A 27,169-nucleotide genomic window follows, 5' to 3' on the forward strand; every position below is an offset into this window, starting at 1 on the left:
GGATGGGGGGGGAGGGGGAGGGAGCAGGACGGGGTGGGGGGGGGGAGGGAGCAGGACGGGGGGGGGGGGAGGGGGAGAGAGCAGGACGGGGGGGGGAGGGGGAGAGAGCAGGACGGGGGGGGGGGAGGGGGAGAGAGCAGGACGGGGGGGGGGAGGGGGAGAGAGCAGGACGGGGGGGGAGGGCGAGAGAGGGGGAGGGAGCGGGAGGGGCGAGAGAGGGGGGAGGGAGCGGGAGGGCGAGAGAGGGGGAGGGAGCAGGACGGCGGGGGGAGGGCGAGAGAGGGGGAGGGAGCAGGACGGCGGGGGGAGGGCGAGAGAGGGGGAGGGAGCAGGACGGCGGGGGGAGGGCGAGAGAGGGGGAGGGAGCAGGACGGGGGGGGGCGAGAGAGGGGGAGGGAGCAGGACGGGGGAGGGCGAGAGAGGGGGAGGGAGCAGGACGGGGGAGTGGAGAGAGGGGGGAGGGAGCAGGACGGGGGAGGGCGAGAGAGGGGGAGGGAGCAGGACGGGGGAGTGGAGAGGGAGAGGAGAGGGAGAGGAGAGGGAGAGGAGAGGGAGAGGAGAGGGAGAGGAGAGGGGGAGAGAGAGAGAGGGGGGAGGGGGAGAGAGGGGGAGAGAGAGAGAGGGGGAGAGAGAGAGAGAGGGAGGGGGAGAGAGGGGGAGAGAGGGGGAGGGGGAGGGGGAGAGAGGGGGAGGGGGAGAGGGGGGGAGAGGGGGGTGGAGGGGGGGAGAGGGGGGTGGAGGGGGGGAGAGGGGGGTGGAGGGGGGGGAGAGGGGGGTGGAGGGGGGGAGAGGGAGGGAGAGGGGGGTGGAGGGAGAGAGAGAGGGGCGGGGGGGAGAGAGGGGCGGGGGGGGAGAGAGAGCGAGGGAGGGAGCAGGAGGGGGGGGGGGGAAGAGAGCGAGGGAGGGAGCAGGAGGGGGGGGGGGGGAAGAGAGCGAGGGAGGGAGCAGGAGGGGGGGGGGGGGAAGAGAGCGAGGGAGGGAGCAGGAGGGGGGGGGGGAAGAGAGCGAGGGAGGGAGCAGGACCGGGGAGAGAGAGAGAGCGAGACGGACGGAGGAGGGGGGTGGGAGGGAGAGAGAGCGAGACGGACGGAGGGAGGGGGGTGGGGGGGGGGGGGAGAGGGAGGGAGGGAGGGTGGGGGGTGGGGGGAGGGAGGGGGGTGGGGGGGGGGGGGAGAGGGAGGGAGGGAGGGAGGGTGGGGGGGGAGGGAGGGTGGGGGGTGGGGGAGGGAGGGAGGGTGGGGGGGGGAGAGGGAGGGAGGGAGGGGGGGTGGGGGTGGGGGGAGGGAGGGAGGGAGAGGGAGGGGGTGGGGAGGGAGGGGGTGGGAGAGGGAGGGGGTGGGGGGGGGAGAGAGGGGGGGAGAGGGAGGGAGGGGGTGGGGGGGGAGAGGGAGGGAGGGGGTGGGGGGGAGTGGGAGGGAGGGAGGAAGCAAGCGTGGGTGGGGAGTGGGAGGGAGGGAGGAAGCAAGTAGGGGGAGGGAGAGAGAGAGGTGGAGGGAGCAGGACGGGGAGAGGGGGAGGGAGCAGGACGGGGAGAGGGGGAGGGAGCAGGACGGCGGGGGGGGAGCAGGACGGGGGGAGGGCGAGAGAGGGGAAGGGAGCAGGACGGGGGGAGGGCGAGAGAGAGGGGGAGGGAGCAGGACGGGGGAAGGCGAGAGAGGGGGAGGGAGCAGGACGGGGGGGGGCGAGAGAGGGGGAGGGAGCAGGACGGGGGGGGGGGCGAGAGGGGGAGGGAGCACGACGGGGGAGGGCGAGAGAGAGGGGATTGAGCAGGAGGAGGGGGGGGGAGGGAGCAGGAGGAGGGGGGGGAGGGAGCAGGAGGGGGGGGCGGGAGCAGGAGGGGGAAGGCGAGAGAGGGGGAGGGAGCAGGACGGGGGGGGGCGAGAGAGGGGGAGGGAGCAGGGGGGGGCGAGAGGGGGAGGAGCAGGACGGGGGAGGGCGAGAGAGGGGGAGGGGGGGAGGGAGCAGGAGTGGGGGGGAGAGAGGGGGAGGGAGCAGGACGGGGGAGGGCGAGAGGGGGGAGGGAGCAGGACGGGGGAGGGCGAGAGGGGGGAGGGAGCAGGACGGGGGAGGGAGAGAGAGGGGGAGGGAGCAGGACGGGGGGAGGGCGAGAGAGGGGGAGGTAGCAGGAGGGCGGGTGGGGGAGAGGGCGGGTGGGGGAGAGGGCGGGTGGGGGAGAGGGGAGAGAGAGAGAGGGAGGGAGGGAGGGAGGGGGAGGGAGGGGGGGAGGGGGAGGGAGGGGGGGGAGGGGGAGGGAGCAGGACGGGGGGGGAGGGAGGAGGGAGCAGGACGGGGGGGAGGGGGAGGAGCAGGACGGGGGGGGGGGAGGGGGAGGGAGCAGGACGGGGGGGGGGAGGGGGAGGGAGCAGGACGGGGGGGGGGGAGGGGGAGAGAGCAGGACGGGGGGGGGGAGGGGGAGAGAGCAGGACGGGGGGGGGAGGGGGAGAGAGCAGGACGGGGGGGAGAGAGCAGGACGGGGGGGAGGGGGAGCAGGACGGGGGGGAGGGGGAGCAGGACGGGAGAGAGAGAGAGAGAGAGAGAGCAGGATTGGAATTTTTTTTAAAAACTGATCTTTATGTACAGTACCTTTCACAATTATGGTTTTTTAAAAAATGTTTGTATTTCATCTTCCCTCTTAATTCTGCTCACTTAATTCTGTTCTCTTTACCTTCCCATCCCACTGCTACAAATTAATTTGATTTTCTCCCCTTCTGTATTTCCAGTGGTTTTTCCTACATTGGTCTTGTGGGTTTTTTTGTCAGTGTGGGAGGCTAGGTGTATTGGAAGTTTTGTGGGACCTGTGCTGTGTTGAGCATTTGTCTAGATGTCTTTGTCTTTTAAACCGTAGTTGCAGAGCACAATCTGATTTTTTAGAAAAATGAATCTTTAGAAATCATCTATGAGAGCCATCATAGTGTTCCAAAGGGTTTCCTGCAAGGCGGAGTGTGGTAACTGTTTTCCTGTAAATTATTCTTTTTTGTGCACATTTGTTAATTGGGTGCATTGTCATTTTTGGTAGCTTACACTTTCTTAGCAGGTTCTAATTGACAGACATTCTTGAGTTTGCCACAGCTGTTTCTGTTAAGTGCTGGCAACACTTGACTGTTAACTGACTTGTGTACCTGTTCTTAAAATAGTCTTGGACCACCTTATGAAGCTTAACCAACTTGGAAAGGTACCAGAGGGATGCTGGTGTCTGCAGACTTGAATTCCAGTAAGAGTTGGTGCCTTCAGGAGAGAAAATTAGGAAAGCACAAGAACTGGAACACAGATGGGAGGATAGAAATTAGGCCTTATTACGCATTTATTTGCGCAGTGCATCTGAAGTGCCTAGTTTTAACTTTTATAATTTTAAATTAACTCAGCTTTTTTTTTCTTCTACATGTCAAAGTTTATTAGTGTACAAAGTCTTCCTTTCCTCATTCTCTTCTCTCTTCCCCCAAAAGCCTTGGAAATCTTTAGACAGAGAAAAGTTGATTTGATTGAACTATTTGAGATCAATTAATGTGCTTATCACAATAACATTCTTTCACTGGAGAGATGCATTAACATAATGTTGCGACCATCTTCTAAAGTGACTGTCTAATGCACTTATAAGCTCTATTTCTCTGAAGGAAGTATGGGTTGAAAACTTTGAATGGGGGGATGGTGGGGAATGGAACCTTGTTTTGTAAGTGCAAGTTGGAGCTAAACTGTTGTGGACTATAGATCTAGCAAACCCAATCCATTCAAAGTACACTTTTTTGGTGGCTTTCACCTATTCCAAATGAAACGTAAGGTTCCTGCCAGTGCAATGTTGTTGATTTCAAGCACTGAATTAGTGGTGGGGACTATGCTTGCTCAGTAACCCCCATGTTTTATAGTAGTTTTAAATTTGTCCTTTTGGCTTCTCTCACATCTGGCTATGGGAGAGAAGAGTGGGGGAGAAGCAAAACATTTTTAAAAAATTTAAAACTGTGGTATCTAACTTTTTATAAATGCCAAAATGTCAGCTTTGGTTCAGTGGTAGCGCAGTCACCTCGGAGTCTGAGGGTCATAAGTTCATGCTCCATTGCAGAGACCTGAACACATATTGTAGGCTGACACTTCCGTGCAGTACTGACGGAAGAAATGTTAAACCAAGGCTCCATCTGCCCCCTCAGATGGACGTAAAAGATTCCATGGCACTTTTCGAAGAAGAGCGGGGTAGTTCTCCTGGTGACTTGGCCAGCATTTCTCTCTCTATCAACACTATCAAAAACATTATCTGGTCATTTATCTAATTGCTGTTTGTGACTGCTGTATGTCTCTACATTGCAGCAGGGGCTAGAGTTTGAAAGCACTTCATTGGCTGTGAAGCGCTTTGGCATGTCCTCAGACCATGAAAGATGCTGTATTCCGTTCTCCCTTTCTCCTAAAAACAACTAGTCGATCTCCTTTGGTATTACGCTCTGGGTGCTAAGTCCAAGTGTAACCTTCAGGTGAATTGGGGTGGGAAAGTGGAGGATAATTCAACCAGGGAGTCCAGATGTAATTCAGTCCCCAATTTAAAGTCGTGCATTCTCCTTATTTTTATATTTCCATTATAAACTCCTATTTCCACATTTGTACTAGAAACTGCCGATGTCAACTTGTCACACTGTAATTACATACTGATTCCAGTAGTGGCACTGCAACACATCCACTGAGAGACGGGTGTAACTATGTGATGTTTACATAGTTTCCATTATAAATGTGAACATAAGAATTTAAAATTGAAAAAATTGACAATTTGCATGGAGATGTAAGCTTTCATATTATAGGTATAGATATGACATTTCTATTGTAGAACGGCTTTAAGAAACAGGCCTGAACCAATCACCCAGAAAGGCTGGACTCTTCTGACTGTGGAGACAGTGTTTATATTGCTGAGAGTGCTGGTAAAGTCTACTTCTTTAGGTGGGTCTTGATGCCTCGGCGGCAGTACTGCTACCTTGTTTACCTTGCAGCATGGTATTGTTGAGACTGTCCCAGCAACAATGTAGTAAAGCAATGAGCAGAAGAGAGGGGTAATGTTAGCTAAGAATAATTAAAACCACCAAGCAAGGCAAGAAGGCTGTTGTGGATTGCCATCTGTATTTTTTCTTGCTGTGGTAATTTCTTCCAGCCCTGTCCCATCAAATTCTACAGTGTGACTCAGTCAAGTAATTTGGGAGTAGGGATGTGACTGGGTCAAGTAACTTAGGTGTAGGGGAATGGCTTGTGTTGGGTAGGTCTTTAACTCAAAATCTCCCAACTTGCTATGAATAGGAAATGTGATGGTGGGGGAAAAAGTCCAAAGACTTTTTATTTAAATGGAGCATACTGTATCTCTATTTTGTTTGATAGCTTGATCAGGTGACATCGTTAAGGCATTGTGGCATAGAAACAGAGAACTTTACTTTTCACAACCCATGCAAGTGTGACTTATCTGAATATTTTAACTGTTCCACATGTGTAATCAAAATGAATTTTAAAAATTAAAATTAATGGGATTGAGAAAGCATTAGATAAAAGTACTGTTCCTACAGTTTTGACTTTTAACTTTTAACTTTTTTGCCTGCTGCTATGGAATTGAGAGAGATTTGTTTCCCCACTCCCCTCAGCTGTGCTGGTCTGCACAGAAGGGCAGATGGAGGACAATTTAGAAACGAGTTGTACCCAAGATGGTGTGCACACATCTTGGTGGCCAGCTCATTGGTGGAAATGTGAGAACAGATTGGTGGTGTGGATGTGTGTTGCCTGGGGAGAAGAGAAAATTTGATACTTTTGAGTTTGTCCCTTTAAGTTTCCTGGCCCCAATAGTCTAAGCAGACTTATAAAGAATATAAAATAGAGCAGGGTTCTAAATTATTTGCTAGAATTTGTGTTTATTGTATAACAAAATACAATGGATAAATGGCAGTAAGTTCCATTGCAAATTTATTTGAACTGCAGCTTATAGGATTTCTAAGACAAACTACATCTTCCAGCGTCACTTGGAAGTGAGTGCAAATTGTGGGACCCTGCGAGGATTTGCACTTGAGACTGTGGGAAGTATAGATTGATGCAGCAGGAAATATATTATGGAATGGTTTAAGGTCTCCAAAGATTTACTAAAAATTCTCACCTTTGACATTTCATTTGGTGGGGAGGGGTCTTGAGAACCTGTAATCCTTTGAGCCAATAGGTAGGAGAACTTTTACTTTGTCCAAGAGTGAAATGTGGCCTTGAATAGTCGATGAACTTTTAAGTATGCTTTAACTTTGCTTTCATGTAAGGTTTCTTGCCTTTCTTTAGAGTCATAGAGAGTCATAGTCATACAGCACGGATAGAGGCCCTTCGGCCCATCGTGTCCGCGCCGGCCATCAGCCCTGTCTACTCTAATCCCATAGAGTTCTTGACTCCCCTATTAGACATCTTTTTAAATGGAGTTTGAAAATACAGCTCTCCAAACACGATGTGTTAATAAAAGTACAGCAAATTAGACAGCATCTGAAAGATTTGAGGTGAGAACAGATCTGATAGGTTAATGTTTTGGGTAATATTTTTGTTTCTATTTCCCCTTTTTTCATCTTTTTCCTTTTCTCTTTACCCCTCCCAGGATGCTAGAAATTTTGAAAATTCTTTTCTTTGTGTATCTATATTTGTTGGTAGAAAGTGAGATTTTAGTATATGTGTAAAAGCTGCTAGTAAGTATTGAACAGTGATTTTTGTTTCACTAATGTTTGTTATTACGATGCTAGCCAGCATGGTCACGATTGACCCGCAGCACAGTGTTTAAGAATGAACACTGTTGATGCACTTCATGTTTCTACCATAGTATAAAGCAGGTAAAAATTGAGATCTCTATCACATATTGACACTTGTCAGATGCCAGAACTAAGCTTAGTATAGTACAAAACACAGAGTAACATCTGCATTTCTGCCAAGTTAGCTTTAGACTAATAATTTATTCTGTGCAATGACAAAAGGATCATTTGTTCCATTTAAGCTTGTTTTGTCAAGTTGACTAGTGGAATGAATACTGCCTTTCTAATCTACTGTTCCTGAGTATTACTGAATTTATTGTTCAAATAGGGAATAGGAAATCTGATTTAGAAAAATTGTCGTCGCATCTGATGTATTTGTACCTAACATCTCTCAAAGCCAATCTGATTGCTAATATCTATATCACCTGATCATGATGTTGGCTGGATTATTTCCATGCAATCTCGGCTGACAGCAGACTTTTGTTATATTTAATCACTATTTAATCACATATTTAAACAAGTTTTTAAGAAATCTAATTAAAGCTCAAGTTTTTAGTTACTTTATATATTTTGGACAGCAGTTGGAAGCACCAGCACTCTAAGACGAATGCAAAAGCAACTTGGTTGGTGTGGTGGGTTAGAAAGAGGGTGTCCAAGATCAGGCCCATTATCCAGCCCTTGAATTCCGAGTTTGATTAGTTTCTATTTGTGTACTTGTGTTTCTTCTGTCTTTGGCTTCAGCTGTTTCAATTCCTATCTTGGAGGATTGGCAAAGGCTGCTCCCTCGTTGATAGGCTTAGATTACTGAAGGAGCAGCTTTGCTCCACCAATAAAGGAACAACCTTGCTCCACCGTTAAAGGAACACTCCCGACTAAAGAAATTCAAAAAGTTGAAATGCAACAGATTGTACAAATTCTAAAACTGTCCAATCTTAGAATATGGTCATCCATCATGGTACACTGAGAGTCAGCCACAGATTTGAGATTATAAAGAATCAAGATTGGAGCAATAAAGGAACAGATCTGCTCCCATGTTGTATCTGCCCAGCCTATGTGCACAGCATCTGTAGATTCCAAACAATAGAACAAAGGCTTTTGAGACTTGGGCAGAGGTACCAGCATGAGACAAGGACCAGTCCATCACTGTCATTGCTGATAGAGGAAGAAGGACAACCCGTCCACATTTGCAACATTCACTGTTGCAAGTAGCTGTGCATTTGAAAGCTTACTCGTGCAGTTGTTTGGCGGTTGGTTGCTTTGGTGCTGGGGGGTCCACCCTGCAATTTAAACTGAGCAGATTCTGCAGCAGCAGCCTCAGGCTCTGTATTGTGGTTGTGTGATATAAAGGAGCAGTACAGTGGGTGAAGAAGATTGAACACCACTTCCACTCTCCAGTATGTGTGCATTTTGCCTTGATGAAAGCAAAAATATTTAAAACAAATTGTGGCTAGAAACTATATATTGTTGGCTTTCCAGTATATCAATGTAACTGGAACCTGAGGTTTTTTAAAATCTTTGTACCCCACTACATTGGGTTTTGGAACAAATCTGCAGTGCTCCATTTTTAAATGATCTAGACTCAATAATCACTCATTATTTTACAGCACATTCCACAGGTTAATGGCCTAAAAAGTTCCTTCTAAAATATTGGAATTTTTAAAAAACTTTGACGTTAAACTTTGTTGCGTACTTGTGTTTCAGTTCAAGGTACATAATTATTGCATTTTTTTGTGTTCCATGTCAATTTTCCTTGCCAATTTAACCTTAATTTATCTATTGAGTAAATTTTGTTAAAAGCTATCAAATCTGTTGCCTTGCTTTTGTATAAAAATACTGCTTTCTTACAAAGGCTAAGGTAACTAAAGGAGTCATATTTTGTTTCTCTGCCCCATCAGTTTATTAACTTGGTGAATTTAAAAAAAAATCAAGCTAGCCAGTGACATAGGTAGCAAAATGTTTTAACTTCTGACCCAGAAGGCTGTAAGCTTGAGTCCTAGGAATACTGGATGGTTTTGTGAATCTCTTTATTTGTTTAAGCAACTGAATGAAATAGTATGTGGCGATCATCTAATTGTTGGTAGAAGGAAACTAACTAAAATCATAATTATTGTTTAGAAGTGACTAAAAGGGCTGTCTTGATTGATTGGCAGGTTTGTCCAGTAAGTGTCAGATAGATTAGGAAGATTACAGGTTCAGTCCCTGATCTGTGCTGAGTTGGCTGATCTCAGTTGGGTAGGGGTGATGCACTTGGTCTAGTTACCCTTTTGGATAACAATCAGGAACAGGAACCACGACGAATTTTCCCCTCCCTCACCGGTGATTCCTGCTGAAAATATGTAGGTATTGGGTGGGGAACGGATCAGGCTTGGCTATGGTGCCCCCCACCCCCCTACTTCCCCAACAGCGATCAGATAGGCTGCGAATGCTCTCTGTCGGGGATCATGTGAGTAAATTGGGCAAAGTGCTGGGTGCCTGTAGATCTTACCTCTGTGGCTTCAGAAAAGAAGGAAGGGAAGAAAATTAAAACACTTGGAATATTACCATGAATTATTATTGGGCTAAATCTGTCTTAAACTGTTTTTGAACTGGATTACTCGATGACCATCATGCAGTTCAGTACAAATCAATTCTATATCCGTGCACAAATTATATTTTATATTGATTTGATTTTTGCTCTTAATTTGCAGGTAGCTGTATCCATTTGGGAGGTTGGCATATCCAAGGGGTGTCATGAAGTTTTCAGGACCCTTGGAGAGCCAGAGGCTGTCCGTCCTTTTGGAGAAAGCAGTCTCTAGGGAAGCACAGATGTGGAAGGTGTATGTGCCAAAATATCTAACCAATCAGGTAACTATTCGAGCAATGTAATGATAGACCACATGATGTTTTCGGAAATGTATGCACTTTTAAAAAAAATATTTCTTTAACCCATCTTAATTGGGATAAAGTGTGTGTGGATATATTAATCAAAGGTAGTAAACAGTTACACTGCTAGTACAAATCCTGCTTGATTAGAGGAAAATTAGCTGGGTTCTGTACATGTAAAACCATTTCCAAAAAATAACTTTTCATTTCTGAAGGGGATTTGTTAACCATAAAAATATAATGCAGGCTAGGTAGTGTTTACAGTTAAGGACTCTAAGAGTATCATTCCCTAATGGTATAGGTAAACCATAATTCTGTATTAACAATAGCAATAATCTGCCATTTAAGTTGTGGGATTTTTTTATTAAGTGTTCAACTGTTAGATCCCTGCCAGAATTACTGTTACTTTTTAGTGTGGATTGGTTGAATAGGCAGTGCAAATTTCTATCTGCCCACATTCTGACTGTACTTCACAGACTACACCTGACGTATTGACAGGAGCGATGGGTTCACCTTCACTTGTGTCACTCTAGCTAATCTGGAGGGAGAAGAGCTGGCTGATTGAGATGTGCTAGACTAATTTTTTCTTAAATGCAGTCAATATCTTTTTTTTGAAAATATGTGGGCGGTGTGTATAACATCTGAACTGACTAATGTTCAAAAATTTACTCTGGGACTATTTAAAGCATGTCAGATAATGATTGTGTAAGTATTTTGTGTGATGTGCATGGGTCATGCAAGATCTCTGTCTTCTCAGTGGCAAGTTGCAACTGTTTGTTGCCTTCTAAAGGTTGCAGACATTCTGTTCCATTATTAATTGAATGACTTTTTAAGCATTAGTAAATTTCTCTGAAAAGGTACACTGAACTTCACACTTTTAGGCTCTATTCTATGGTAGAAATAGTTCTGCTACATTGGAAACTGCAGATTTAAAAAAATATTTACATTCATTTCAGACTAGATCTAGTGTGTTAATCATGTCCTGTAATATTGTGCTCTGAGCCTGAAATTAATTGGATGTGGGCAGCAGTGACCTGATGAAAACTGTGATCTAGCTCCTAACAAGTTCACTGAACTACAGATGCAGCACTAGTTGAAAACATGACATACTTGCAGAGGGATTTTTAGTTACTGTGTATGTAATGCCAAAAGTTTGGGTCCAGGATTTTAGGTCTGGTTTAAACAGTAACGTTGATGTGTTTGGGGAAAGGCAGTGCTAATGTTATGTACAGTAGATCTATTTCTGTGACCTGTTTGTGCACAGATTTTGTTGTGCCGCAGTGTAATGGACTTTCCATGACGTAGGTTTGCTGTGGAGTATTGCAAGCTCAGGATGATCTGAGAATGAGGATTGGAACTTCAAAAGCTCATTCACAAAATGCTTCCATTGTAGTTTATTTTGGTTGCTTTTTTTAACTTTGATTTCTCTATTTTCAAAGTATTTGTATAAAATAGTTTTGCAGAACTAGATTGATGGTTACTTTGTGTATTTGTGAAATGTTATTACTTGACATCCTCATCGTCTTTTTAGATTAAATATTAGCTATCATTTTAAATAAAGATTCCAAGTGCTGAGATAATATACAGTAGTTCTAATACCATCTGTAGGTAGATGAACAAATAATTTATTCCTTTGGAACATTTTACTGGGAGAACTACTTTCAGTCTAAAGTATTTCCCAGTGGTGCGCTATGATCAGCATCTGGGTCTAGAGAGGATGCTTATGCTCGTGCATCGCAATGGTGGTTGCTTGTGACAGACACACTGACACATTGGTGGCTTTTTTCCTGGCAGGTGTTCAGCAAAATACTTTTGCTGAATATCTCCTCAAGAAGTCGGTTTGTTTTTTGAAATCTAAAGTTTAGGTTTCCTCATTGACTCAGTTGCTACAGGGATCAGCTGGTGTGGCATTGAGCTGTACAGAAAAAAGGTCCCAGGTGGGCATGGATGGCTGTTGCCACCCATGCCATGCTGAAGGAGTTTAGAGTTTTGATTTGATGTAGTGACAACAAAGAAAATATTAAGATGTAACATTTGTCTTTTTCCAATAAAGACGAGTTTTGCAATTGCAGTTTATTGTTAAACAGAAACTTAGCGAAGCATTGATCAGTGTTTCAAATAGATGTGAAATGGTGCCAACACTGATTTGCTCCATTTATATTCATGCCTTCAGTGTATAGTCCAGAGTACCAAATGAGCATTGTAATTGCTTGCCTCTTAACAACTTAAAAGGACTTCTCTAGCATGAAACAAAGTGCATGCATAAGTTGCTTGTAAGTGTGCTGTATCTGAATGTGCACCAAGTCTTGTTCACCCATCACCTCTGTGCTCACTGACCTACAGTGACTCCCGGTCTGGCAACACCTCAGTTTTAAAATTCTCATCCTTGTTTTCAAATTCCTACGTGGCCTCATCCCTTCCTATCTCTGTAACCTCCTCCAGCCCTGTAATCTCCTCTAGCCCTACAACCTCTCAGATCTCTGCACTCCCCTAATTATGGCCTCTTGGGCATTCCCAATTTTAATCACTCCTTAAAACCTGCCTCTTCGACCAAGCTTTTGGTCATCTGTTCTAATATCTGCTTATGTGGCTCAGTGTCACATTTTGTTTAATGACGCTCCTGTGAAGTGCCTTGGGATGTTTTACTTTGTTAAAGGTGCTATATAAATGCAAGTTGTTGTTATATAGCCAACCACAGACAGAAATGTGAGTCTGTAGATTGCAGAAGAGTTAACCGTGTACTGGCTCCCTGCACTTGTCATTAAAACTGCCTCCCTTAACCTGGTTGCAGAAAATTTAGGTCTAGGATTCTGCCACCGGGAAAAGAAGGTGGGTTTTTGAAATGTAAAAATGAGCTGGCACATGGATAACGCTTTTCAGTGATTCAAGCTAGACAAGCATTTTATAATTCTGCTGCCAGGATAAGGGAGCCTGTTTTAGTTATATAAATGTACAGTGCAGAATGTTTGCTATCTTTATAAAAGCAGAGCCCAGTAATTCTATCATCTATTGGAAACAGTCTGCTTCTATCTATCTTTCTCCATCCTATATTATATCACCCCATAATTTTTGTTGTTCTAACGAACAAAGCTATTTTTCCAGTTCTCTTTGTAATAGTGCTTCATACCAGACAGCAACCTAGTGAATGTTACCTCTCTAAAGCCTCTATATCCTTCCTATAGTATGGAGCCCTGTATGGTGCAGAGCACTCGTAACTGAGGTCGTTTAAGGTTTGTATATCCCACTCCTCAAAAATAAATTCCAGAATTCGAGTGCCTGAAGTTGATTGTCATATATAGTAAGCCTATAAATACATCATAGCAAGTAATTGCTACTCTATCTTTACACCTCCTGGTGAATGGTAAGTTGAGCTTAAGTTAAAATTCTTATGGGAACTACATAATGAAAATATGTGCTCAAGTATCCATGCCTCGTGTGACACAAAGTTTAGTAAATCGGTTCACAGCTACATTTTGGGCTAATTTTAAGATAATTCCAGATAGCACCTGCAACCTCGAACTGTATCAGAAAACTAATTGTTAACAAAAACATCACCTCACTTTAGTTTGAATAAGTTATGTGGAAAATATCAGTTAAAAACAATAGACTGATAAGATCAGATGCATTTTCAAACAAATCTTGTAATGTAAAAAAACTGAAATGAAGTTTCATAGTTGCTGGAAGACTGCTCCTGTATGTTATTTTCCCCCCAATTATTAATCACACTGAGCCAAATGAGAATACATTTCAGCTCAGATAATGTGAAAGTAGTATTCTATATAATAAAGTGAAAGTTCACTTTGGACAGAGTGAATGCTGAAAGTTTAAGCTCTAACTAATTCACAATATTGTAGCACTTATTTCAGCTTCAGGAGGTTTGCTGCAATCCCACTTATAAAATCATCACTGTGTTGAGGATACTAAGGCACTGTCCATTCTTTGACTTTTAGGGGCTCGCACAGCAAAGCTACTGATGATTTGATTAAAAAAATACATTTAGGAAAACTGCATTCCTTATATGATAATAAAAGGATATCTGGACAAAAATATTTATGGTCCAGGCTCTCAGCATCTGATTTAACAGGATTGCACACAAATCTTACATATATATTCTGCAGTGTAATAACACCCCCCTGCCCCCAACCTTGTAAACTAAAATAGGGGTGCTTTTAAGAATCGGGAGATGTGGAGAATTTTTAGTCAGAGAAGTGTAAATTGGACACTGGTACTCTTAAAATTTATTGTATAAGTTGCATCTCAAAGATTGTGGGTCAGCAACACAGGGAATTAATTTTTGGGTAGACTATGTGGAGGTGAAAACCCGAGAATCATTTTAGAAACAAATGAATGCTGCTTTGGTGGGACTGTAGGGTCTTCCTAGATAGATGAGCTAAGATGGGCAGAATGTCTTCCTCATCCATATTTATCTTTGACATTCTGCACCTGTACACAAGGCTTCACAATTGTTCAAACCCAGTTTTGGATTCAATTCTCTACAAAATATTGACTCTTCTTTTGCTCCACCTCTAACTTCATAAAGTAGTTGATGGAGGAGTTGGGAACTGCTTTAACGAGGTGGGTTCTCCGGGCACAAGCTTTTTTCCCTCTTGAGCGTTTGGTTTCAGTGTGGTGACTAAGTTGGCCATTCCTCTGTTCCAGAAGGACTAACTTGGGATTTTACAATATTGAGGTGAACAGGACATAGAAAAATTGACTTAATAATCCCATATACTTGTTGGCACCCCACTTTTCCTCCTCTGAATTAGCTATGAAAGCTTTGAATCGCTGGAGGATAGTTTATTATATTGCAAATTAGTGTATATTTTCCATGCAGGCTGTTTACTGATATGGATGCATTATTATACATAAGTATATCCAAAAATTCCTTATAGTGAAGGCTGAAAGGAATTGCTGTTCAGTTTGTCTAATAGTGCATGTATGCATAGTTAAGCGGTTGATAGCTGAGATGTCTTGCATACATAGATGAAACTGTGAAATGTTAAAATCATTGAAAATAAGCTTTGTATTGTCCTTCTGAATGTTGCGCCAATGCCAGAAAGATGGAGAAGGATTTAGAGTATAAATGAATGAAACTGATTTGATAGTTCAGACATAATTTACATATCATCGTTGTGCCCAAAGGTGACCTGCATTATTATTTTTTTCCTTTTCATATATTCCTAATGGCCTGTAACCCTTCACAGTGGTTTCTTTAGTTGTCTTCCTCCTCCACTTTCCCAATGGAGGAAGTAGCTTATCTGCACTTAGTATCTCTTCAGTCTTCATGTGTGATCAAGAACTCACGCTAAGAGCTCATCCTATTTCATTTTACAGTTTGTTGGCCAAAGTGCTCCTTCGCAAACTTTTAAAACAGTTCCCATTCAAGCTTTTTCCAAGTATGCTTTCAGTTTATCCAGTGCTACAAGTGTACAGTTTCACAAGTTACAGCAGTGCTTGTGCACCTCATCCAAATGCATGCCAAAAAGTGTTGACAGGCTGTTTGACCATTAGCATGCTGAACCTGGTTAGAATCGTAACACATCCACATACATTTCCAGCAGGAATCACTGGAACATAATTGGAAGATGGAAATTTGGTTGGCTTTGTTGCTCATCAGCTGGGAACACTTGCCACAAATTGCTGGGTTTATTACATACTAATGACGGCATGCGTATTTCACTCGCGTTATTTTCCCAGCAAATTCTGGGACATTAAATATTTTGGGTGGAATCTTGAGATACATGTTGAGGACAAATTGGTGCTTCAGAACAATTGTGCACTTTTCCAGGAAAGCATGTAATGTTGGTTTCTGTATATCAGACAGACAAAACTTTTGCTGTATTCCTCTGCTAGCACGCCTCACCCCAACTTATTGTGGACCATACATTTAGTTTAGTGTGGTATTATTGATGAATATTTTCTAATTTGGCTGGGATCCAAATTCTTTTGATGGTGCTGTTATTATCCCTTCTCTCATTTTGTTAACCATATTCAAGGCAAGTCTGGAAGAGTGCGTACAGACTCGGATGCAGGATCTTTTGTGTCCTACAATGAGCAATTCAAACAGCAGTTTAAAAAAAAAATCTATCTCAAAATAACTGCCCTATGTGACCAAGCAGTCCTTATCCTAAGGGTGTAAATTTCACCAGCAATTAAAAGGGAGGAGAAAAGGTTGTAGTGACAGTGAGGAGATATCAGGGAAAAAGTTAGCTGGCTACCTGGGGGATTTCCGGTACAACAACAACTTGCATTTATACAGTACCTTCAGCATAGTAAAACGCCCAAGGCGCTTCACAGGAGCGATTATCAAACAAAATTTGACACCGAGCCACATAAGGAAATATTAGGAAAGGTCAAAGCTTGGTCAAAGAGGTAGGTTTAAAGGAGCATCCTAAAGGAGGAGAGAGACGGAGAAGTTTAGGGAGGCAATTCCAGAGCTTGGGGTCTAGGTAGCTGAAGGCACAGCCGCCAGTGGTGAAGCGATGAAAATTGGGGATGCACAACTACTTACTAGGGTCTGAACACATGGCTCATTAGGGTAGTTTTATCAGCTCAACATCAAGGTTCAAAAGAATAAAAACCTAACAAATAACCATCTACAATAGTTAAAAAGATAACCTAAAGGAAGGAGGAGGATAGAATCATTAAAATGACTTGGGATATGGTGATTGCTGACTTGAAATACTGGGACTATTACCACTGCAGTTGAGAAGACAGTTTTTAAAATTATGAAAGGTTTTAATAGGGTGAATAAGGAAAGACCATTTCCTCTGGTTGGAAAGTCGGTAATTGAGGGTCATCAGCTTGCCATAGAGTAGTTGAGGCAAAGATCATTCATCATTTGAAACAGGTAGATACAGAGCTATGGAGAGAGCGCAGAGCAGTGGGATTAATTTTGGTTTGCTCTAGCAAAGAGCTGACGCTGACAATGGCCAAATGGCCACATCCTGTGCTGTAGACTTTTATGGTCCTGTGGGTACATGAGTTCTATAATTGACTTATAAAAGCATCCAGTACTGTTAATTATGGATCAGAAGGTGTTTGCTTTGACTGGCTGCTGAATAATTTAAAGTTTTGCTTCATTTAAGCTCATAACCATAAAATAGGAGAATGTCTTAATTATGTGAACTGAAGTCTCTCTCAGTGGCAGTCTTAATTAAATGGGTAACTGGAAGCATTTGTTGATTTGGGTACGGTAGTGTAGTGGTTATTTTACTGGACTAAAAATCCAGGGGCTTGACCTAATGTGAGTTCAAATCCCATCAGGGTAGTTTGAGAATTTGAATATCTAAGGGCAAGTTGCTCATACCAGTGCTGTTCTGACAACTGCATCGAGTATGTGGGCTGAAGAGAAAATGGAGGAATTCCATATCCTCAAAAATCCTGGCATTCTGTTACTCTGTGACTAGGGTTACCAACCCTCCAGGATTGTCAGGGAGTCTCTTGAAATTAAAGGTTAATCTCCTGGACACTCTTGTGAGAAATCCGGGAGAAAAATCATACTCCAGTAAAACCAAACGATGGATCGAGAGGTTTCTAGAGCGTATAGGATTGTGGGTATTACATTTGCCATTATTGACTGACTTATCGGGTGACCGTTGGAGGGAATGTGGTGGTGAGGTGGTTGGAGGCAGGAGGTCATGTGATGAAACCTCTCAGAACCTGGTCCAACAAGAGTTGGCAATCTGAACTGTGACTGCTTGTGGCAGGAAAGACAACATATCACCCACCCTGGGAAAACTGAAAGGTTTGATTTACCTTTGACTTAAATCTCTAAGTTGAGCCAGGAATAACATTGCATAACTAAAGCTAGCCTCCCTTGGATGCCTTGAGCATGTGTATCTCTTTTTCTTTGCCTTCCCTTTCATTCCTCTCCTTGGAGTAGTCAGGTAAGGGTATGCATGTGTTCACACATGTACGACAAGCTGAATGGTCAAAGCGGGATAATTTTCGATATTTGGGCGTTTTAGGGCAGAAATAGATCAAATGCTTAGCTTTCATGTTGTATTACACTCTCTTCCCCTCTTTGAAAGCTCACCTTAAGAGATCAAGTGTGTATTTTTCGTGATGACCTGAGTGTGCACTACTGTTTAAACCTTCCATTTCTGACCATGTTTTTTTAAAAAAAGTATGCGGAATATTTTAAATCTTAGTATCTAAATGACTTTCAGCCTTTGATGTGAAGTTCAAGACAGTTTAATCCAGTTACATGCATTGTCAAGTAAGATTGTGGATAATGGAGTTTACATACATCCAACAATAGTGTTTGAGCCGAAGCAAATGTAATTGTTTTCCTGCAGTTGTTAGATCTGAAATCAAATGAGTAAACCAAAACGAGTAAGCATAAATGAGCTATAATATGTAACGAGCTGTGCAATTTATGAAAATACTATGATTGGATGGAGCTAATGCAGTGCAATAAGCCATAAACCAATCCAACATCTGTAGCGGCTGGACGGCTGGTCCAGGAAAGAAGAGTTCACATGCTTGGGTCAGTGGAGTAATTTCTGGAACAAGGGAAGGCTACACTAAAGGGAGGGGCTTGAGTTGAATTGAAACAGCATCAATATCTTTGCAGACAGATTAAATAAGACAACGGGGGAGGACTTAAAGTAATATGGCAGTGGGTGGGAAAAGACTAGTTTTGAGCTGTTGGAATAGAAGCAGAAGGTTTGGCTGAAATAGCAGGAAAATATCAAAAAGAAAGAGGCGGAAGTAGTGAGAAATAAAAATACTTGGAGAAAGAGCAAGGGCTATCAAAAAATTATTCTGATTTTCTCATTTAATAGGGGCTTAGGGGCTAACAGGTTAAGTTCCAAAAGAATTGGCATCAGAGTCATGTGGCATGTGTGAATGTACAAAGAATTCAAAACAAAATTGGAGAGTCAGAAGCATTGATAACTATGAAGGGATATGATATAGTTGCTATAACTGAGTCATAGCTTAGGTTTGGACAGGACTGGGAACTTGAATATTGCTGGTTATATCATTTTCTGAAGAGCTGGGGTGACAGTGTTAATGAAGGATTCTATCGCCGAGCTAGAATGTAAAGATGTCTTAGGGGGTTAAGACAGAATCCATGTTGATAGAATTAAGAAATAGGAAGGGAAGTGGTACAGTTCTTTAGACTGCATTACAGGCCACCAAACAGTGGAGATAACTGAGGGGGAGATCTGTAGTCAGTTCAGGAAGATATGCAAGAATAGCAATTTATTGGATCATTTTAATATTCCAAGATAGATAAAGGTAATACATCTTATCAAATTTGGGAATGCTTTTTAGGTTGCATCCATTACTGCTTCCTAGATCAGATTTTATATTGTCCAACTAGGAAAGAAAGATTGCTTAATTTAGTTCTAGGAAATGAAATGGGGCAAATAACTGATGTTCGAGAACATTTGGGAAATGGCAACCACCACATAATTAGGTTCAATGTAAGAACAGCAAAGCATAATGCAGTGTCAAAAATAAGAGAGCAGGTATGGAAAAGGGCAAAGTTTAAAGAGATGAGGGAATCTGGCCAAATTAACTGGTCAGAAAAGTTAGCAAACAGGATGCTGGCTGACCAGTGAGAAATCTTCAAATATGAGAAGGATGGAGTGCAAAATATATTCTTATCAGGTGAAAAGGAAGTGCATCAAAGAATCGATTTCAATGAATAAATAGTGATTAAAACTAAATGGAAACTTAAAAGTTAGGGCTAGCAATAATAAAGATAATCCTAGTGAAAACAAATATTAGAAGCACTGTAAGGAAATATGAGAAATGGCTATCAGATAATAGAAAAGAAAATAGCAATGTTTTTATAAGCATATAAAGAGCAGAATAGAGGGTAGGACCACTCGGATAAAGGAGGGAATTTAATTGTGGGGGATGGTGGAGATATTAAATATTTTGCAGTGGTTTTTTTTACAAATGTTGGTGGAAGTGAGAATGTAGATGTAATAGAGGAGGATATGGAACAATTGTTAGAGATAACTGTAGAAAATAAATTGTATTCTAACTTTCAGAACTAAGGTAGATAAATCACTAAACCCTGGAGGTATACACTCTAAGCTGTTGAAAGAAGTCACACAGTAGATAGCAAAGGCTCTAGGTGCAATTTTTTGATCCTCGTTAAAAATGCAAATTGTGCTATGAAACTGGCGAGTAACCAATATAGCGTCTTTGTTCAAGGTGAAAAAGGATAAACAAGTTAGTCTAACGTCAGTTGTGGCCAAAATCTTAGAATCCATAATTCAAAATAAAATTAGTGAGCATTTAGAAATGCATGGGTTAATCGAGGACAGATTAAGGGCAAGACATGTTTGACAAATTTAATAGTTATTTGAAGAAGTCACCGATTTTAATGAATGAAGGGAATGGAGATGATGTAATGTGTAGGGATTTTCAGAAGGTGTTAAGGTGTCTCGAGGCGTGTTAGATAAATTCAGGCATAATATTAGGATAAAAGGAAATGTAGCAGCACAGATAGAAAGTTGGTTAACGACAAGCAATGAGTTAGTGTAAGTGACTCGCTCAGATTAGAGGAAGGTTGGAACTGCTGTACTGTAGGGGTCAGTGCAAGGTCCATTTTCGCTATGTATCGATGAGTTGGACCGGAAAGGGAACACAATCTTGAAATTTGCTAATTGTAAACAATTTTACAACACCAAGTTATAGTCCAGCAATTTTATTTTAAATTCACAAGCTTTCGGAGATTTCCTCCTTCCTCAGGCAAATGTTTCAAGAGCTCCTTGAAGCCTACGCATTTATACAAGAACCAGAGGCTTCAAGGAGCTCTTGAAACATTTGCCTGAGGAAGGAGGAAATCTCCGAAAGCTTGTGAATTTAAAATAAAATTGCTGGACTATAACTTGGTGTTGTAAAATTGTTTACAATTGTCAACCCCAGTCCATCACCGGCATCTCCACATCATGACTACCATTGAAATTTGCTGATGATGCAAAGTAGGAGGTTTGGCAAATAATGGGGAGGACTGTAAATGACTTCAGGAAGACCGATTCACAAAATGGGCAGACACAATTTAATGTGGATAACTTTGAGGTAATATATTTTGGGAAGAAAAACAAGGAATGGGAATCTCCACTCAGTGTAAAGACAGTGACAGGTGTGGATGAAGAAATTGACTTAGCGGTTCAAATATATAATTCCCTGCAAGTAGATAGCCTTAAAAACAAGGTTTTATAAATAGGGGCATAGAGTACAAATGTAAAGATTAAATTTATGCAAAACACTGGTTAGGTCATAGTTAGAGTATGGTGTGTGGTTTCGGGTGCCCCATTACAGAAAGGACATTAAAGCCATAGGGAGTGTACAATGTTGATTCACCAGAATGATGCCAGGGATAGGAAACTATAGAATCATAGAATGATGCAGAACAGGGATACCATTCAGCCCATTGTACCTGTGCCGGCTTTTTGAAGGAGCTATCCAATTAGTCCCACTCCCCTGCCCTTTCTCCATATCCTTGCAAATTTTTCCCCTTCAAGTATCCAATTCCCTTTTGAAAGTCATTATTGAATCTGCTTCCACCACCTTTTCAGGCAGTGCATTCCAGATCATCATAAAATCGCTGTGTAAAAAAAAATTCTCCTCATCTCGCCTCTGGTTCTTTTGCCAATTACCATAAATCTGTCCCCTCTGGTTATCGACCCTTCTGCCAATAGAAACAGTTTCTCCTTATTTACTCCTATCATAACCCATCATGATTTTGAACCCCTCTATTAAATCTCCCCTTAAGCTTCTCTGCTCTAAGGAGAACAATCCCAGTTTCTCTAGTCTCTGAAGTCCACGTAACTGAAGTCCCGCATCCCTGGTACTCTAGTAAATCTCCTCTGCACCCTCTAAGGCCTTGATATCCTTCCTAAAGTGTGGTGCCCAGAATTGCACACAATACTCCAGTTGGGGACGAACCAGTGATTTTAAAAAGGTTTAGCATAACTTTCTTGCATTTGTATTCTATGCTGCTATTTATAAAACCAAGGATCCAGTATGCCTTTTTAACAGCCTTCTCAACTTGTCCTGCCACCTTCAAAGATTTGTGTATGTACACCCCAGGTCTCCCTGTCCCTGTACCCCCTTTAAAACTGTACCATTGAGATTATATTGCCTCTCCTCATTCTTCCTACCAAACTACCCTACCTCACTTCACACTTCTCTGCGTTAAATTACATCTGCCATGTGTCTGCCCATTTCACCAGCCTGTCCTCCTGAAGTCTGTTACTATCCTCCTCACTGTTTACTACATTTCCGAGTTTCATGTCATCAGTCTTTGAAATTATGCCCTGTATACCCAAGTCCGGGTCATTAATATATATCAAAAAGAGCAGTGGTCCTAATACCGACCCCTAGGGGACACCACTGTATGCTTCCCTCCTGTCTGAAAAACAACAGTTCACCACTACCCTCTGCTTTCTATAGTTGTGAGGAGGGACTTGAATTACTGGGACTATTTTTGCTGGAGCTGAGAGGGCTAAGAGGAGTTTTAGTAGAAGTTTTTAAAATTGTGACGCTTGTAAATAGGGAAAGACAATTTTTCTGTTTGGGGAGTTATTAAGAAGGTCATCAATTTAAGTTTATTACTGAGAGTGAGGAGAGGAGTTATGAAAAACTTTACACAGGATTATTGGAGCATTGATTGCTTTGTCACAGGGAGTGATTGTGACAGGTCATTGTGTCTTTCAAGAGAAAAATGGATTAATATTTGAAGCAAAGGAAGATACAAGGTTATGGGGAGAGCAGGGCAGTGGCTTAAATTTTGGATTGCTCCAGCAAAGAGCCAGCACTGTTTGGCTACCTCCAGTGCTGCAAGCCCTATGGTTATACCCACCGCTTATAGTGGGTGCATTGGTGTTAATGCAATATGCTTGCTATATGCAGTGGATGGTGAAACCAAAAAGGTAAGTAACCAACATATTTTTAAAAAAACAGGAAATCTCACTTAGCAACAGCCTCCTAATTGTGTTAGCAGTTGCATCCAGAATCTCATTGTTAAGACAATTGCACTTTAACGAAGTGCGAACAGCTGATTGAAGCTTCTTGGAGACCCAACATTGCTTGAAATCAGCAGGGCTTTTTAAATTGGTGATTCCAGGGTAAGTAGTTATTGAACTGCTCAAAATAGCCGGTGCGCTTAATACGTTAAAAATGGCGCCTTTCTAATTGACTCCTATGGTAATAGCAAATGGTTAGCGCTATTTGCTCGATGTAGGCAGCTATCCAGGATAAACATGGGTGTAATTGGTGGGGACAATATTACATACTGAATTTTATTGCCAACTACTCTAATACTCTTTTTGTGACAGCAATGAAAGGTTTAGTCCAGAACATCTGTTTGATATTCTGGAGAAATATTGTATTATGAGAGAAGTGGGTTCATTATAGCTGGCCTACGAGAAAATTATGCCAAGTCCCAGTATTACTCGTATATTTAGTCTGGTGAAACTTCTTGTCTATCCTAATCTAACTAAATTCCTCTATAGTTACAAATACATTTTATAAGCTAGCATCTGTTTGGAAATCCTATTTTAACAACTGATTTCTGTTTTCCTCTGCAGGATACAGATGTCTCTCCAGCACAGCGGGATGAGGTGATTCAATGGCTGGCTGAACTGAACAGCAAATTTCACTTTTATCCAGAAACCCTTTCTCTTGCCATCACTATTTTGGACAGGTTTTTAGCTCTGGTAAAGGTAAGGTCCTTGTGTTAAATCACAATTAACCTGATTTGGATCTGAAAGAAGGCAGTGCTTAGCTGTCTGGCCCTTTTCACTGCCTTCCACTTTGTTTCAATAAAGCAGTGCAGCCAAGTTTTTTCAAAAATGTTTGTTGGTTGAGGTGTGTTCATCATTCAAGTTTTCTTCACATAGAAAACACCTATCTTTTTGCCCCAATCAACTTGATGCTTTAAATGTTGTAAATGGGTTGTGTAGTAAGCTTGAAAAATTGTAGCAATGGAAATGAACTTTAAATTGCTGAGTCTACTCTGATCACGTGGATGAAAGAATTGCACCAAGTTACCAGTTTGGATGTTTTTGTCTATTCCCTATAGGTAGCTTGGTTAATGTTCACTTTAATTGATTTCCATTTATTTCTACCTTGTAGCTTTTTAAAATAAATTATTTTATGTCACCTGGATCAAATATATTTTACAGATGGCCTTACAGACAGAGTATTGGAATCTTGTGGATTTTGAGTCGCAAAGAATGTTAACAATTTTGTGACACTTTTTAGATTTACATTAGCTGTCTTCGGGTTCACTGATTTTATCATAACACTATTTCTGTGTCCTTGGTTACTGGTAACAGTTCTGACCCTTACAGTGCTGAGGATATTAAGAAATGCCAAAAGCAGCACTGAATTTGGATTCAGTTGAGATTTGCTCTTAAACTCTTGGCATGGGGCATGTATTTAGTTCCAGATTAGGCTTAGTTTTGGAATAGGTTCAGATACTAGTTTGCTACGTTCTGATGTTACAGTTCTTGTGACTATACCTTAATTACTAAAGCTGCATTAATCCCCCATAATTTTTATTAACACAAGTACTGCAACTTCACATAGTATAGGTAGCTACAGCAAAATTTTCAACTTAAATCCATTTTAGTTATTGACAAAATGAAACCGCCTGCTGATTACCACCTATCGCCCTCCCTCAGCTGATTAATCAGTCCTCCTCCATGTTGAACACCACTTGGAGGAACCACTGAGGGCACCACCGACTGTACTCTGGGTGGGGGACATCAATGTCCATCACCAAGAGTGGCACCACCGACCGAGCTGGCCGAGTCCTGAAATACATAGCTGCCAGACTGGGCCTGGGCCAGGTGGTGAGCGAACCAACACGAGGGAAAAACTTACTTGACCTTGTCCTCACCAATCTACCTGTTGCAAATGCATCTGTCCATGACAGTATTGGTAGGAGTGACCACCGCACAGTCCTTGTGGAGACAAAGTCCCGTCTTTGCAAAGAGGAGACCATCCAACGTGTTGTGTGGCACTATCACCGTGCTAAATGGGATAGATTCAGAACAGATCTAGCAGCTCAAAACATGAGGTGCTGTGGGCCATCAGTGGCAGCAGAATTGTATTCCAGCACAATCTGTAACCTCATGGCCTGGCATATTCCTCACTCTACCATTACCAACAAGCCAGCGGATCAACCCTGGTTCAATGAGGAGTGTAGAAGAACATGCCAGGAGCAGCACCAGGCGTACCGAAAAATAGGGAACCAACCTGGTGAAGCTACAACTCCGGACTACATGCATGCTAAACAGCAGACGCAACATGCTATAGACAGAGCTAAGCGATTCCACAACCAATGGATCCGATCAAAGTTCTGCAGTCCTGCCACATCTAGTTGTGAATGGTGGTGGACAATTAAACAAATAATGGCAGGAGGAGGCTCTGCAAACATCCCCATCCTCAATGATGGCGGACTCCAGCACGTGAGTGCAAAAGACAAGGCTGAAGCGTTTGCATCCACCTTCAGCCAGAAGTGCCGAGTGAATAATCCATCTCAGCCTCCTCCCGATATCCCCACCATCACAAAAGCCAGTCTTCAGCCAATTCGATTCACTCCACGTGATATCAAGAAACGGCTGAGTGCACTGGATACAGCAAAGGCTATGGGCCCCGACAACATCCCGGCTGTAGTAGTGAAGACTTGTGGCTCCAGAACTAGCTGCGCCCCTAGCCAAACTGTTCCAGTACAGCTACAACACTGGCATCTACCCAACAACGTGGAAAATTGCCCAGGTTTGTCCTGTCTGCAAAAAGCAGGACAAATCCAATCCGGCCAATTACCGTCCCATCAGTCTACTCTCGATCATCAGCAAAGTGATGGAAGGTGTCGACGACAGTGCTATCAAGTGGCACTTACTCACCAATAACCTGCTCACCGATGCTCAGTTTGGATTCCGCCAGGACCACTCAGCTCCAGACCTCATTACAGCCTTGGTCCAAACATGGACAAAAGTGCTGAATTCCAGAAGTGAGGTGAGAGTGACTGCCCTTGACATCAAGGCAGCATTTAACAATGTGTGGCGCCAAGGAGCCCTAGTAAAATTGAAGTCAATGGGAATCGGGGGAAAACTCTCCAGTGGCTGGAGTCATATCTAGCACAAAGGAAGATGGTAGTGGTTGTTGGAGGCCAATCATCTCAGCCCCAGGACAGTGCTGCAGGAGTTCCTCAGGGCAGTGTCCTAGGCCCAACCATCTTCAGCTGCTTCATCAATGACCTTCCCTCCATCATAAGGTCAGAAATGGGGATGTTCACTGATGATGGCACAGTGTTCCGTTCCATTCGCAACCCCTCAGATAATGAAGCAGTCCAAGTCTGCATGTAGCAAGACCTGGACAACATCCAGGCTTGGGCTGATAAGTGGCAAGTAACATTCGCGCCAGACAAGTGCCAGGCAATGACCATCTCCAACAAGAGAGTCTAACCACCTCCCCTTGACATTCAACGGCATTATCATCGTCGAATCCCCCACAGTCAACATCCTGGGGGGGTCACCATTGACCAGAAACTTAACTGGACCAGCCACATAAATACTGTGGCTACAAGAGCAGGTCAGAGGCTGGGTATTCTGTGGCGAGTGACTCACCACCTGACTCCCCAAAGCCTTTCCACCATCTACAAGGCACAAGTCAGGAGTGTGATGGAATACTGTCCACTTGCCTGGATGAGTGCAGCTCCAACAACACTCAAGAAGCTCGACACCATCCAGGACAAAGCAGCCCGCTTTATTGGCACCTCATCCACCACCCTAAACGTTCACTCCCTTCACCACCGGCGCACAGTTGCTGCAGTGTGTACCATCCACAGGATGCACTGCAGCAACTCGCCAAGGCTTCTTCGACAGCACCTCCCAAACCCGCGACCTCTAAGGACAAGAGCAGTAGGTAAGTGGGAACAACACCACCTGCACGTTACCCTCCAAGTCACACACCATCCTGACTTGGAAATATATCACCGTTCCTTCATCGTCGCTGGTTCAAAATCCTGGAACTCCCTCCCTAACAGCACTGTGGGAGAACCTTCACCACATGGACTGCAGCAGTTCAAGAAGGCGGCTCACCACCACCTTCTCGAGGGCAATTGGGGATGGGCAATAAATGCTGGCCTCGCCAGCGACGCCCATATCCCATGAACGAATTTAAAAAAAAATCTTGCTGAATGTATTAAAGTATAGTTCTATGCTTCTCCAGCCTATCCACCGTACTGTAATTACACCAAGTTATGGGGTTGGAAGAATATTTATCTGTATGTAGATCATACAGTTTAGACATCTTCTCGGTTCAGTGGGTGGAAAATACCTCACTGATGCAAACATGGACAAATTTAATATCAACTTGTAGCTTAAACAATCTTTTTTTAATGCTCTTAGCTGGAATGGGACCAGTGTCAACTGATAGATGGACTCCTGCATAATCCAAACACTCCACATTGCCACCTGTACCCCAGACCATTGCTGCTTGTTGATTTTTGCACTGGTTTCTACCTGGCTTACTGGTTTTGACTGAGAAATGTAAAGTGCACACAGAAATTACTTATGGGTGGATATTTGCATGGATGTGCA

General features: G+C 43.2%; 1 protein-coding gene across 1 annotated transcript in view; it reads left to right on the plus strand.

Annotated features, from left to right (window-relative positions):
• Positions 1-9,379: 9,379 nt before the first annotated feature.
• The window catches only part of ccni (cyclin I), a 28,199-nt gene continuing 10,409 nt past the window's right edge, over positions 9,380-27,169 (plus strand). Inside the window, exons 1-2 of the mRNA XM_067990103.1 lie at positions 9,380-9,569; positions 23,147-23,281. Coding sequence (XP_067846204.1) covers positions 9,456-9,569; positions 23,147-23,281 — 249 coding nt within the window. The 5' untranslated portion in view covers positions 9,380-9,455. The remainder of the gene's footprint in view (positions 9,570-23,146; positions 23,282-27,169) is intronic.

The sequence above is a fragment of the Heptranchias perlo genome, chromosome 1 (assembly GCF_035084215.1).
Source record: "Heptranchias perlo isolate sHepPer1 chromosome 1, sHepPer1.hap1, whole genome shotgun sequence".
NCBI lineage: Eukaryota > Metazoa > Chordata > Chondrichthyes > Hexanchiformes > Hexanchidae > Heptranchias > Heptranchias perlo.